The following is a 14365-nucleotide window of genomic DNA, read 5'->3' as shown; positions in this document are numbered from 1 at the left end:
TCTCTCTTTTTCCTCTCTGGTTTATAGTTTGCAGAAGTACCAGAAGGTCCTATCCCTCCATCTACACCAAAGTTTGCATATGGAAAAGTTGCTCTGAAAAAGGTAAGGACAAAAAGCAAGAGTTGAAAGTGAGATGGGAGTGAGGAAATGGAATTTAGCAGCAGTGAGTGAAAGTGACATGCTGGAGAATTGGTTGGTTATTTTTCTGTGAATTTCTTTTCTAAGAGACTGGTGGGGTTGATATTTCTGGGAAAATGGGAAGATGGGAGTGAGAGGGGTGAACAAATGGGATATCAGCTAGAGTAATTATAGGAGTTTGAAAGCATTCTTAGATCATTCAGATCATTTTGACTCACTTATCAGTTGTCAAAAGTAATGCCACTTTTGGTGGCTCATCATGATTGACCTTTTTTTAGGGAGTTCCCAAAAGCCACAGGCATTTTAATGGGTCTCTGCCCTAAATTATGCACTTCTCTCCATCTTAAAATCACTTCTTAATGTTTATGGTCTGTAGTTTATATGATAAATGGGACTTCAAGGGGAAAAGTTAGAAATTAATCATGAATAGGAATTCGGGGCATATTATTCTTAGACAGAAAAGAAGAGAGGTTTTATTTAATCAGTCAGGAGTGACGTAAGCCAATGTCAGTTTGTTTTGACCATCCGTGTCTTCAGGTTTTCCCCTTATAATCCCTAACTCCTACACATTTTAACTCTCAAGAAAAACTTGAACAGTTATATATTTCTTAAGAATCTTGGTGTCCTAAAATAGCATCATAAGTTTTTATCTTTAAGCAAAATGCCAAACATGGTTGAATAATTTTTCCATTCGTGAAACCTTTTGATATTAAGGTTAGTTGAGCTCTTGTAACATTTTCCACCTAGTGTCAGGTACAAAGAATGAGGTCTCTACCTGATAGGAATCTTTCTTCAGATTAATCAAACTTTAATCACTTTTGTAAAGGGAGCACCTTCTACTTGCCCATTGCTAGTGCTACTTAAAGAAAAGGTTTGTTTGCTTTAGAGCAGTGAGAATTTTATTTTTATGTAACAGAAAATAACTGTGAATGTTTAAAACAACAATATTGCAGAAACAAAGCTAGCTTAGTACCAAAAGCATGTTCAGTTTACCAGGAAAAAAAAAAAAAATCAGGTGAGCAGAAATAGCTTTCACTGTTAACTAAATATATACAATTTGATAGCAAATCAACATATAACAATTAAATTTATATACATTAGTTATATGTCCATATGGGGAAACATACATGTGAGTAGCTGACTTGCTGGAGTTGTGATTTTTTTTTTTTCCCTCAATGCTCCCTGTCAGCAAGGTAGCCATTGAAACTATTTATGAAATTCCAATCATGTTGTAGAAAGCCCTGGATTTTGGTGTCAAAGGTAACTGCAAATCCTCACTCTGCCTTTACTCACGTTAACTTCTTGAGCCTCCATTACCTCATCCTTAACAGGGGGATATCAGTGCCTGCCTCATGGGTGGTGGTAAGGATTAAATGCGGCTGTGCCTGCCAGATGTTCCGTCTCATCTGGAGTATGGTAGGCACTCAGTGATTGGCAGCTGTTGTTGTGTTTGCATTATAACAAGCATCTTGGGTTGCAAAGTTACACAACCCTTTGCAATGAATATAATAAGCTTTTATTGAGTATCTACTGTGTGTTGGGCATTGGGGATGTGCAAGTGTAGACCTTGCCCTCAAGGAGCTGACAGTCTGTCAAGGAAGGAAAGGGTAAACAACTGATAAGTGATACAGGCATGGAAATATGCTGTAGACAAGTTCAGAGGAGTCTAGCCATAAGTCCTTCATTTGGGGTGTTAGAGAAGCCTTTATAGCAGAGGCAGCCTCTGAGCCTTGGTTTTCATTCGTTTTAAGGACCTATTATGTCCATCTCAGGGGGTTATCTTTCTGAACATTTAGGTTTAAACATGTTTTAAGATTACCCTAATTTATGTTTTTCATCAAGAATTAGGGAGTGGTGGATTGTATGGTGTGTGAATATATCTCAATGGAATTGCATTAAAAAAATAAAAATAAAAAAGAGGGAGTGGATGGAGGGGACTGAAGGTGACTGGGAAGCAATATTGAATACAATTTGAACAATGTAGTTTTTGGGGGGAAGGCAGAGTGGTGAAATACACTAATATCCTTAATAACTTGGAAAGTGATGTTACCTCTACTCTGATAACCAGTGAAGGGTGAGAGTGAGTGAATACTACTTTTGTTTCCTTTCAGTTAAAGACAGTGGAGGAGGCTCTAGATGTCCTGTGTCCCTCTGGGCCCATAAAAAGCCTTTATCCCTTGACATTTATCCAGGTGAAACAGGTAGGTCTTCAAATGTAGTGCTGCACCTTTTTCCCACTGGCAAAAATGTGCTTTCTGCACTGCCTTTCAGTGCCTGTTTGAGTGCAGGGACCAAAATGGTAGGCAGATGAATCAGTGCCCAGGCAAATTAACCGTGGGTTTCCAGGCTCTGTCTCATTTTAAGTACTGCATGGTAAGCTGATCTTTCCTATATTTTCCTCCCATTTCTTATTACACCTCAAATAGGAGGTAACTCAACCTATTTCGACATTATTCTGCACAAGTTATAAGTTAAGTGCATCAGCTGGCCTAATTAATCTTCATTACTAGGTATCAGTGGAAAAACATTATATTAATACCCCCCCCAAAAAAAGACAATTTAATAGTTTGTCTGTCCTTAGATAGTCCAGAGGTGTAAGGACTGTGTTCTTTATATTTTGGGTTCTTCAAGATTCTTTTTCATACTTTTGAAGAAAACAGAGCACTTTTTTTTTGTTTTATTCTCTAGGCTCTATCCCATCTTCCTTTTTTAAAAAAAATTTCCCAATATTTTATATTATAAAGTTTCAAATTTTAAAAAGTTGCAAGAATAGTGCAGTGAACACCTGTATACTCTTCACCCAGCTGCACAATTGTTAACAGTTACTACCTGTGCCTCATCTTCTGTGTGTATGTACATGACTCTTTTTTTAATCATTTGATTTAATTGCCAATACCCTGACACTTCATACTGCAGTAAAGATCTTCTAAGAAGGACATTATCCTACATAAATACATTATAATGATCCCACCCAGGAAATTTAACAATGGTACAATTCTATTATCTAATTCTGTATTCAGATGTCCCTGGTTATTCCAGTAATGTCCCTTATAGTTTTGTGGGTTTTTTTTTTTAACCCCGTTTCCAATCCACAATCACACATCTTAGTCTTCTTCAATCTGAGACTATTCTTAAGTTTTGTGAGTGTGTTTTTTTCCCCTCTCATGACATGGACATTTATGCAAAGTTTAGGCAAAGAATATTTTTGCAAAGTTTAGCCAGGTTGTTTTGTAGACTGTCTCTCAGTTGATTAGATTTAGATAAAACATTCTTGGCACAAACACAACAAAGGTGATGTGTCCTTCTCAGGGCCCCATATCAGGATACCCATGAGGACTGTTCTTTCATTGGTGATGCCAAGTTTGAGCGCCTAGTTAGGATCTCAGCCCGATTTTTGAAATGAAAGTTTATCTGAGTCCCCCTTTCTGGTTTTCTGTGGAGACCACTTTCTGGAAGGAGTCTGATCAATAAAGTTACATAAAGTAGCATATTTTAGTTTAGTGTATTTGACACCTATGCTTGTATTGCAGCAACACTGTTTTTTGGCAAGTAAAATGGATAATTAAGTCGCCCCCCTCCTCTGTCACTCTTTTTCATCAACATTAGGTAGATTCTTCCTCTAGTTCTAGCACTCTCTGACTGTGTATCTGTGTTCTGATCTCTAAAATGGAAACTTCCTTATTCAACTTGCAGGGCCACTGGGCTAAGACATGGATACAAGAGTGCTTGGAACTCTGGAAGGGAGTTCCAGGTTACTACACAAACATTTGCAGCTGCTGTTCTTTCTCAGAACCTTTCTTTTTTCTGATTGTTGGCTAAGACGTTGTGCTTGGATTGGGTGGAGCTCCCTGGGCCCTGGCTGTTTCAGGTCTGGGGCAAGCCTGTGGAATGTTTATTTCCAGCAAAACCTGTGGAGGGCAGGAGCTGCAGTCTTGCCACCTGCCCTCTGGTTTCTGAGACTCAGCCACACTTTGCAGGGAGGACACAGGGTCTGCTCCCCTCCTGGAAGCCCTTCCCAAAGTTTTCCTCAGTCTCTGAGTTAGCACTTAACCACTTTGGTTACTTTAAAAAGAAGGAAATGAGAAGGAGATTGAGATTTGGGGTCTGGGGAGAAGGTTTAGTGGCAGCACTAGTGACTTGCTTTATTCAGCCCTTTCCTCCCACACAGGAATGTGGACTGATGTTTTCGTCAGCTCCTCCACATCATCTTTTCACTGTCCTGAGGTGCATTCCCTTTCCTTCCAGGCCCTGGAAGTGGGGAAGTTTTTCTCTGTTCATGCTGAGTTTCTTCTTGGTTTCTCTTCTGTAACCTAGCACTTCATCCCAGCTCATCCTTCCTCGTGCCCACAGCAGGAATCTATTGCTAAAGTCAGCAGCTGTGCATCTGTGTCCACTGTTACTGCCGAGGCTGGTGGTTTGAAGTCTGCCTCTCACGTCAGGGATGTCAGCATCTAAAAATATTCTCTGACTTAGCAACAATTGCACCCTAGTTCCTCAACTATCTCTATTTCCCTCTCTCCCACACTTTAAACAATTTCTGGTTGATTCTTGTTTTTTATGTTAGAGAGATTTAGCCCCAGGAACCTGGAGAATTTGTTACCCAGCACAGCTTCATCTCTTGGCTTTACTGTTGTCATTGGTTTCTCTTAGTTTTGTTTTTTGCTTTTTTGAGTTGACACTGATCTTTTGATGTATGACATGACCCCCCTGAGTGACCTTAGGCAACTCATTTAACCTGTGTAGGGTCCAGTTTCTTCTGTAAAAGGGATGTTTGATAAAATGTTCTTCATGGTTCCTTGCCATTTACTACTATGATAGCTACTCTGTTATCTAAAAATTTAAATCCCTTCTTTCAGATTGAATTTTTGCTGGGGGTGGGGGAAACTTCATTCCCTATGGTTTCAGAAACCTGGCTGTTTTCACACAGATCAAGGGTAATAGAGTGCTCTTAAAATGAATGGCAGGAGTGATGAATTTTTCTTAAATCCCCTTTTAACTAGTATTTTGGGTTTGTGCTGTACCGAACAACACTTCCTAAAGACTGCAGCGACCCGACACTCCTCTCTGCGCCCTTAAATGGAGTCCACGATCGAGCGTACGTCTCTGTGGACCAGGTAAGTGTTGTCTTGGAACTGTGCATTTCTCGCCTCGCAGAAATATATGTAGTCTGTGCTTGTTAACGTGGCACTGGAGGAGTTTGCCACCTTCCCAACCTCAGCCTCCACCTCTGTCGCGTCCCTGAGGGTGCCCCTTGCGTGCTGGCTTGGCCTCACCCATGCTCCATCTGGCTGGGGGCCCCTGCCTCATCTCAACCACCAAGGCCACGCTTCTCTGACCGACCATTGCATGTTGCCCACATCACGATTTCTTCTTTGGACTGTGAGGTCCTTGACAGGGTCCATTTCCAATTCAGTTTTGCAAACACCGCTATACAATCTTAGAGTGGTGATTCATTTAACACTGTGCCTACATCCTGCATGAGAAAGTATATTCTGAAGGAATTTTTGTGATAAATATAACTGAAATGCACAAAGAACTCTGTTTCATAACAAAAAACAAATACATTTTAAGGTTTTCACTCCTGTCACTGAAACAGTCATATGAAGGAATAGATGAAAAGATTTTCCTAACCAAGAAAATTGGTTCAGAGAACTTAAAATTAAAACATTTCCATTCCATTGCAATCAGTGGTTTTAGCTTCAGTGGGAGCAATTTTCTAAGACATAATGATATGTGAATGTTTTTGGCTTTCAATTTAGAGGTTGTCTTGGTGACTTGTGGTCATGTAATGCCAAATTTTGGAAACGGAGCCTTTTTTTTTTTTTTTTTTTAAATCATCATTTTATTGAGATATATTCACATACCACGCAGTCATACAAAACAAATCGTACTTTCGATTGTTTACAGTACCATTACATAGTTGTACATTCATCACCTAAATCAATCCCTGATACCTTCATTAGCACACACACAAAAATAACAAGAATAATAATTAGAGTGAAAAAGAGCAATTGAAGTAAAAAAGAACACTGGGTACCTTTGTCTGTTTGTTTCCTTCCCCTACTTTTCTGCACATCCATCCATAAACTAGACAAAGTGGAGTTTGGTCCTTATGGCTTTCCCAATCCCATTGTCACCCCTCATAAGCTACATTTTTATACAACTGTCTTTGAGATTCATGGGTTCTGGGTTGTAGTTTGATAGTTCCAGGTATCCACCACCAGCTACCCCAATTCTTTAGAACCTAAAAAGGGTTGTCTAAAGTGTGCGTAAGAGTGCCCACCAGAGTGATCTCTCGGCTCGTTTTGGAATCTCTCTGCCACTGAAGCTTATTTCATTTCCTTTCACATCCCCCTTTTGGTCAAGAAGATGTTCTCCGTCCCACGGTGCCGGGTCTACATTCCTCCCCGGGAGTCATATTCCACGTTGCCAGGGAGATTCACTCCCCTGGGTGTCTGATCCCACGTAAGGGGGAGGGCAGTGATTTCACCTTTCAAGTTGGCTTAGCCAGAGAGAGAGGGCCACATCTGAGCAACAAAGAGGCATTCAGGAGGAGACTCTTAGGCACAAATATAGGGAGGCCTAGCCTCTCCTTTGCAGCAACCGACGGAGCCTTTTTAAAAGTTAGGAAATATGTTCTGTTAAAATACCTGTTGTTTTCTTTCGTTCAATTATATAATTTTCGTGGTTAATGCATCTTATCAAGTATTTTGAGGTAAGAATACTCCACCTAACTGATTTTATCTCAGATATCTGATTTAGTCTCATCTCTCAGGGTTGCTTTGACACTATGATTCTTATCACTGACTTAAGGTGCTGTGAGAACACAAAGGAGTTTCTCTAGGCATTCTCCTCTGGAATTTTGCCTCCATTAAAAATAGATGATCAGCAAAACATTCCAGGGCAAAGGTTACCAACCTAGACCTTCCCTTGCTCTGAGCAGTGTCTGGTGATTTTCCTGTTTAGAAAGCAGTGCTCAGGTGGACTTGGTCATGCAGCCAGTGAATCTTGAAGGCAGGGAAATGTGTCCTAAATAAACTGAGTGTGCTGTCTCTCTTTGCTGATCTTCTCACCCAGTCATTCCTCACTTGGCATTGAACCCGCAGGTGCCCCAGGGAGTCCTTGAGCGGAACAGGGTGATCATTCTGAACATCACAGGGAAAGCTGGAGCCACTCTGGACCTGCTGGTGGAGAACATGGGGCGCGTGAACTATGGCAGATACAACAATGATTTTAAGGTAGGATAAGCAGACCGTTCAGGAACTTGCGTCATTGGGCAACCTACGTCACCTTAGTGCACACGTTGGTCTTTTTGCTTTTGATTTACGGCATTGTTTGTGACATGCTTAAGAATCCAGCCAGCATCAAGATCAGAACCATGTCTGCAAGATCTGCTGCAAACTAGGATTCTGATTGCTCTGACCTGCTCTGTGTCATCAGTAAACCACAAGGAACTTCAGAGTTCTAGAATTCATAAATCTTTTTTTTTTTTCAGATCTCCTATGCTACTTTTTATAGTTTATAGTTCTCTGCTGCAGTTTTCAATTTTAGCTTTTATCTCCTTGAATATAGTGAGCATGGTTGTTTTATAGCCTATGTCTGATAATTCCAATATCTGGAGTCCCTGGGATTCTGTTTCTGTTGTTGTCTGTTTTGCTGATGTGCCCGCATGAGATCTTAACTCTTCATATGCATGGTTTTCTTGGGTTGTGTTCTGCACAACGTCTTTGAAAAAATGTTTTATAAATAATTTGAGGCCTAGGGTGACGTTTGTTTATTCCTATAGGCTCCTGGAGATGCTAATAACCTAGGACCACTTTAAGTCAGGTTCAAGGTTGAAGATTTTTCTGGACTGTTCATAAGACACGAAACTTGGATGCTGTCTGTGTGAAGGCTACTTGCATGTCCAGTTCACCTTTACTTCTAAGGTGTAGCCCTTTGTGATCCCAACTCAAGGTGGGGGATAGTGGAGTGGTCTGTCAGGGCCCCACCTTTCTCTGCCCTGCGGCCCCATCTGCCTCTTCCCGATCAGCAGGTGCCTCTGAGACAGAAGTGGGAGTTGGGGATTCATCACTCTGAGTTCCCATCCTCTTCCATGGATTTCTCACTCAATTGTTAGACCTTAAATGCCTTCCAGAAGATTTTTAAAATACATCCCATTTGGGTTTTTTAGTTGTCTGCAACTAGTCAGTAGAACTTCGCCAGAAATAGATTTTTGATAAAGTTAGTAATAGGAGGAAATGGGCCCAAGGCCTTATTTCTAACTCAGACTTAAGACGTATTCTTTAAGCTTTGAACATGTCTAAAAACATTACATTCAAAGACAACCTTATTTATCCTGAACTCTCTAACCTTATGGGCTGCCCTTAAATTATTGAGCTTACATAGAAAGAGAATTTGTAGGAGATTTTGGCATTGAATTGCAGAATTGCATTTATTACAGATTTAGCCTGGTCTGCGTAACTCCATGGCCTAATTTTACAGGGTCAGGGAGATTGAGGCTGTTCATATCAAGTCCCCCTGCAAACATGGCTACTGTGTGTTAAGTAAAAGTCCGTAGATTCCTCATCCTTTATCTTCTTATGCAAGAGCAACCTACAGGGGGTCACACCCTATGTGCCCTGGTCACACTCTTGTCTGTATTTTCTGGTTTATGGCCCTCTTAGTTGGGACAAAAATGTGGAACATTGGTATCACCACTTTGTTTTTCAAAATAGAAACAGTTATATCATTTAAATATAAACAAAATACAGTCTTGTAGGGAAAAAAAAGCAAGCCACATTAAACTATATAAGATAGACAGTGAAAGTGCCTTAATTGTTCCATCCTCCCAGTTTACCAGTTTTAGGAATACCATCCTGCATGCATTTTTCTGGTTCTCAGATACACATTTATTTTTAATAGCTTCCAGCCCCTATTAACATGAAGCAATTTTTTTATGCTTTTTGAAATTGTGAACTTTAACATATATACATAACAATGACAACTTTCAAAGTATGATTTAACAAGTAATTAGCAAATTTCAAAGAATATTACGGGTAACAGTTCCACAATTTCGGTTATTTCCTTTTTGTAAAATATACATACAGAAAGGTGTTAACTTTCAAAATACAGTGAAGCAGTTTTTTAAAAGCACACACCCTTTTCCGAGTCCCACGAATGAACCCACTCTGATTTGTTTTGCAACAACCTAAAAATTAAATTATTTTGAAGACATGTTTTCCTCAGAGGCTGGTGAGAACATTGAACTTTGCAAACAGAATGCTTCCCTTGTGTTCGGGTGTTTGGGTTCGGGTCATCCTGTAAAAAGAAACTAAAGGAGGAAGCCACTCCACTGTGCTCTTCCTCTGCTTGAAAAACCCACCCAGCTTCACTAACATAACAAAGCCAGCTTAGCATTTGGTCTGCCTTGTTTGTGGGTGTAGATGGTCTGTGATAAAATCTTGAATTCCAGAACGTGTTTTTCCTGGGTGTACAGCCTCTTGCCTCTGCTGGTTACTCTGTACCCAACTGTCTAGTCCAAATATGTTTTCCTAACAAATATTTTTAGGGCATTATTTAATAAACATTTGTTGAGCTCATTTTCTGCATGCGATGATCCATGAGGGGCATGAGGGGATGCAAAGATGTCAGGATACAAGCTTACCCTAAGGTAGCACATGGTCTCTTAGAGGAGAGAGAGCTTGCACTGAGGAAACGAAAGCATCACCAAGTCTAGGACAGGACAGGTGTCTATTTCTGACACTTTTGGTGGCAGCTCGAGGCAAGGCCATCACCCACTTATGGCATGCTGTCTGGGGCCATCTTTACCTCCAGAATGAAAATCTGTTACGGCCCTTATGCTAAGGCTGGAATTTTAGTAGCCTGCCTGCCTGGCTTTCACAGGCCACTCCAACCCATGGAGTGACTGGGCCTCTGTAGTTTAATCTCTGAGTCCCCAGAACCCAGTACAAAGCCTGACACATAGCCACATGGTTATTGTTTATTCAATCACTAAATGGGCAATTGAGGCTTGATATTAGGAGGTATCAAATATTAGGAGGCAAATTTGTTATCTCACTGGGAATGGAGAAGTTCCCCCACATAAAAGACAGGGCAGGTGAATTTATATGAGCCCTGAGCACAGGCTCCAGCTGCCCCCTGCTCAGGACAAATAGAACAAGGTCAGAATGCAAGTTCGAAGTTCATCATCACTACTGTTTATATCCTTTCATAGGTATCAAAGTGTCCCCATCTATGATATCACATTGAGTCTTCACAAAAGGTATGTGATTTGGGGTGTAATAATCCCTGTGAATACTGCTGAGACACTTAAGGTCAAAACTTGCCTCTGGTTGTATGTAAGGTGGAGAATCTGTCACCTCCCTCCCTCCCATCTACAGTGAGGTGAATGTTCTTTTGTATCCCCTACTCCATTCTCCCTTTTTCTTCCATCATAGCAAATGGCTCTGAAACAAACACTGAAGATTGGGGGATTTGGGGTCAAAAGCTATGGTGGCTCATCCTCTTTTGTGCAGGGGCAGAAGTCTGGGCTTTTGGTGGAGCCATCCTAGCTACAAAGGAAAGAAAAGGCTGCCGTTTGGGAGATGTACCTCCTGCCAAGAAGATGTGATTCAGCCCCGACATGCTCAGGGTTTGAGTCTCATTCACTCTTGGCATTTTTACCCGTTTATTTTTTTCTCAGGAATTCAGGGTGGAACACAGCGACGCTTGACGCATTTTTTCTTCCCACCCCCAGCTCACTGTGCTCTCTGTCTCTTCTTTGTAGGGCTTGATTTCTAATCTGACCCTTGGTCCTGATATCCTCACGGACTGGATGATCTTCCCCTTGAACACCGAGGACGCAGTTGAACACCTGGGGGGCTGGGGCGGCCATGGTGATGGCCACTATGTTGAAGCCCGTGCCCGCGGCTCATCTAACTACACACTCCCAGCCTTTTATGCGGGGAACTTCTCCATTCCCAGTGGGATCCCACAGTTGCCCCAGGACACCTTTATACATTTTCCTGGATGGACCAAGGTACGTGACTTTATGGAAAATGTTTGAATTCAGTCTTCACACCTCTGGTTTTTAGTGTCTTAGGAAGAATCAAAAGGCTGTTAATGAGATGCTACGTGACAGTTTGGGTGTGGAAGGTTTTCTCTGTTGGTTTACCCATTCCTCAGGCATAGGATTGTGGCATATCTCCGAGGATTCAGCGTCCAGCTTAGAGATGCCACCATCTGCCCTATGTATCCATTGACTGGCCACTTCCTTTAGTTAATGACAGCTTTTCTGCTTCCTCCAAGGAGAATCATGGCCCCTTTGAATGTTGGTTATAGGAGATACTTCTTAAACCTGAGGAAAATCTGGTCCAGGCAAAGGGTGAATTTCTCTGGGTGAACCTGTTTTCTCTTTCGTCCACACTACGCTCTGTGCTCCCAGAACACTGTCACCTTCATGCTCCCCCAGTTCTCTTGGGGTCTCTGCCATTGTCTATGTGATCCTCAACTCTTGCTTGTCTATTTCACTTCCCAATCACTCCATTTTGTTCTTTGAAGACATTAGCCTGTCTTCCTTCACCATCTTCTTAACCTCAAGCCCTGTTTTCCTCCTAGTTGACGTTACCGTCACTCAGTTCTTCAGTCAATGGCTTTTCATTCAGTGTCTATTGTGTGCCCAAGATTTGTGCTAGCACTAGTGATACAGTGATAAGTAAAAACAGATGTGGGCCTTGCCCTTATGGAGCTTACATTCTGGTAGGAGAGGTACATCTAGTACATATAATCACTCAATTACATGGTAAAATTGCAGCTGTGAGGGTGTGATGAGCTAAGAGGAGATATGAGGTCAGTAATAATTGTGGCATTTGACCTTGTCCAGGAAGTCAGGGAAGCCTTCCTTAAGGAAGTAATACTTAACAAAGATATGAAGGATGAGTAGGAATTACCAAGGCCAAAAGGGGAGGGAAGAATGTCACAGGCAGAGGAAATAGCATGTGTCAAGGCTGTTTGGTTGGAGGGGGAGAAAGGCAAGTGGGAGGAGCTGATAGAGGACCCAAGTGGATGGAACAGAGAAAGCAAAGGGAGCATGGCTCAGAGAAGGGGCTGGAAAGTAGGTAGAGACCATTTGGAGACAGTCCTTATAGGCCACATGAAAGTTTCATCTTTATGTTGAGAGCCATCAAAGCAGGAGAGTAATGTGATACAGTTGTAATTTGACAAGCCCAGACCCCAGTATCAAGAATGGATTGAGTGAAGGTATATGTGGATCCAGGAAACCAGCTAGGGGGCTGGACCGTAGTCTAACTGAGGGATTGGGATAGCGTTGATCAACATGGAGATGACATCAGATATTTGAGAGATGTTTGAAGTTAAATCAACAAGATGTTTCTGCATGATTTTTCTGTAAACCTACAATTGCTCTTGAACAAAAAAAGAAGACCTTATTGGAGAAAAAAAAATCAGCAAGATGTGATTATGGATGGATATGGGCATTTGGAGAGAGAGAGATGTCCTAAATGACACTTAGGTTCCAGGCTACAGCTGGGCAGATGATACCTTTTAATGAAAGAATAAATATCAGAAGAGTACCCAGGCTGGGAAAGAGAGATCATGAGTTTGAATTTGGACAAGTTGAGTTTGAGAGGCTTTGAGAGCAACTGAAAGAAGATATTGGAGGGGAGACTATTGGACCTATAGGTTGGCAACTCAGAGGAGAGATCTGGGCTGGGGATATGCGTGTAAGATCATTTGTGTATAGATAGTCATCAAATACATGGATGGCTAAGGTCTCCCAAGGAAGAGGATGGAGGGAGAAGAGGACCTAAGGCTGATCTTTGAAGGACATAGACATAATGAAGAGTGAGGAAGAGTGACCAAGAAGTAGAAGGAAAACTAGCGTTTTGTTGTCAAGAGGACAAGTGAGATGAAGACAAATATTACTCTTATTTTAGCAACAAGAAGGTTAATTGAAGCCTTAGTAAGTGCTATTGCAGTAGAGTGGAGCATCTGAAAGCCAGACTGCATTCTAGTGAGGTGTGTAGGATAAAGAAAGGAATAAATGAACATAAATATGGATAGCTGAATATAAACAACTTTTTGAGAAGTTTGATACTGCAGAAGAGAAAAATATGTTAATAGCTGGAGTAGGGGAGAACAAAATATGAACATGGCATGTTTTTAATGAATGTTTTTAATTTTCACTTTTTAAAATGTTTTTAAAATGTATTTTTATTATCATCCTGTTCAAATTAGTTTCCTAATTTTCCTTCTGATTTCTTCTTTAACCCATGGAGTACTTAGAAGTGTGTTGCTGAATTTGCAAATATTTGGTTTTTTAAAAAAGGTATCTTATTGTTAATTTATAATTTAATCCTTCTATAAAACTTCTCGAAGAAAATCTTTGTGACCTTGGGTTAGGCAAAAATTTCTTAGATATGATACCTAAAGCACAATCCTTAAAAGAAAAAAAAGATAATGTCTTTTTAAAAATAAAAATAAAATTAAAATTAAGAATAAAAAGTTAAAATTAGTTATTTAATTTAATATAAAATTAAAAAAAAATTTAAAAGACACCACTAAGAAAATGAAAAGATGAGTCAAAAACTGGGAGAAAATGTTTGCAAATCATACATCTAATAAAAGACTTTTAAAATATATGAAGAACTCTTATAACATGATAATTATATGACAAACATGGTTATAAAAAGAGCAAAAAACTTGAAGAGGTATTTCTATTCAAGATATACAAATGGCTAGGAAGTACACTAAAGGATGCTCCACATCATGAATAATCATTAGTGAAATGCAAATTAAAAACACAATGAAATGCCACTTCACACCAACTATTTTGGCTACATTAAAAAAAGATGATAGCTAGCTTTCAGGGGTGTTAACCTGCCTAGCAATGTGAGGCACAACTCCCCCAAAACTGAGCCTGGCCCTTGCATCATAGGAACTCGAAATAATACCGTGAGCTCTCACCTAGTTTGTTTCTTCTAGATTAGAAGCTGTTCACAACAAACTTCTTTTCAGAGGCTATGCTCCCATTCCCCACACTCAACCAGCCACGCTCAGTAACACAGCCAGAGACTTCTATGCTCCCACGAGTAGGGCCTGCAACCCTCTGAGGCTTGAAGCAGCTACAGAAGATGGACCATCGGCCCAAATTCCCTTAAGATTAAGGGAGCTGGAAATCTCTGAGGGGGAGATGAGGCAGGGTTAGAATTAGGAGTGGTGACTGGCT

At 40.7% G+C, this 14365-nt stretch overlaps 1 protein-coding gene across 2 annotated transcripts in view; it reads left to right on the top strand.

The window, feature by feature from the left end:
- The window catches only part of GLB1 (galactosidase beta 1), a 92256-nt gene that overhangs the window by 56360 nt on the left and 21531 nt on the right, over positions 1-14365 (top strand). For both annotated transcript variants that reach the window (XM_037846674.1, XM_037846680.1), the window contains exons 11-15: positions 28-102; positions 2250-2339; positions 5139-5252; positions 7245-7376; positions 10907-11158. In XM_037846674.1, coding sequence (XP_037702602.1) covers positions 28-102; positions 2250-2339; positions 5139-5252; positions 7245-7376; positions 10907-11158 — 663 coding nt within the window. The remainder of the gene's footprint in view (positions 1-27; positions 103-2249; positions 2340-5138; positions 5253-7244; positions 7377-10906; positions 11159-14365) is intronic.

The sequence above is a fragment of the Choloepus didactylus genome, chromosome 1 (assembly GCF_015220235.1).
Source record: "Choloepus didactylus isolate mChoDid1 chromosome 1, mChoDid1.pri, whole genome shotgun sequence".
Lineage (NCBI taxonomy): Eukaryota > Metazoa > Chordata > Mammalia > Pilosa > Megalonychidae > Choloepus > Choloepus didactylus.
The sequence above is the reverse complement of the archived record's forward strand: the minus strand, read 5'-3'. Positions and strand labels throughout refer to the sequence as shown.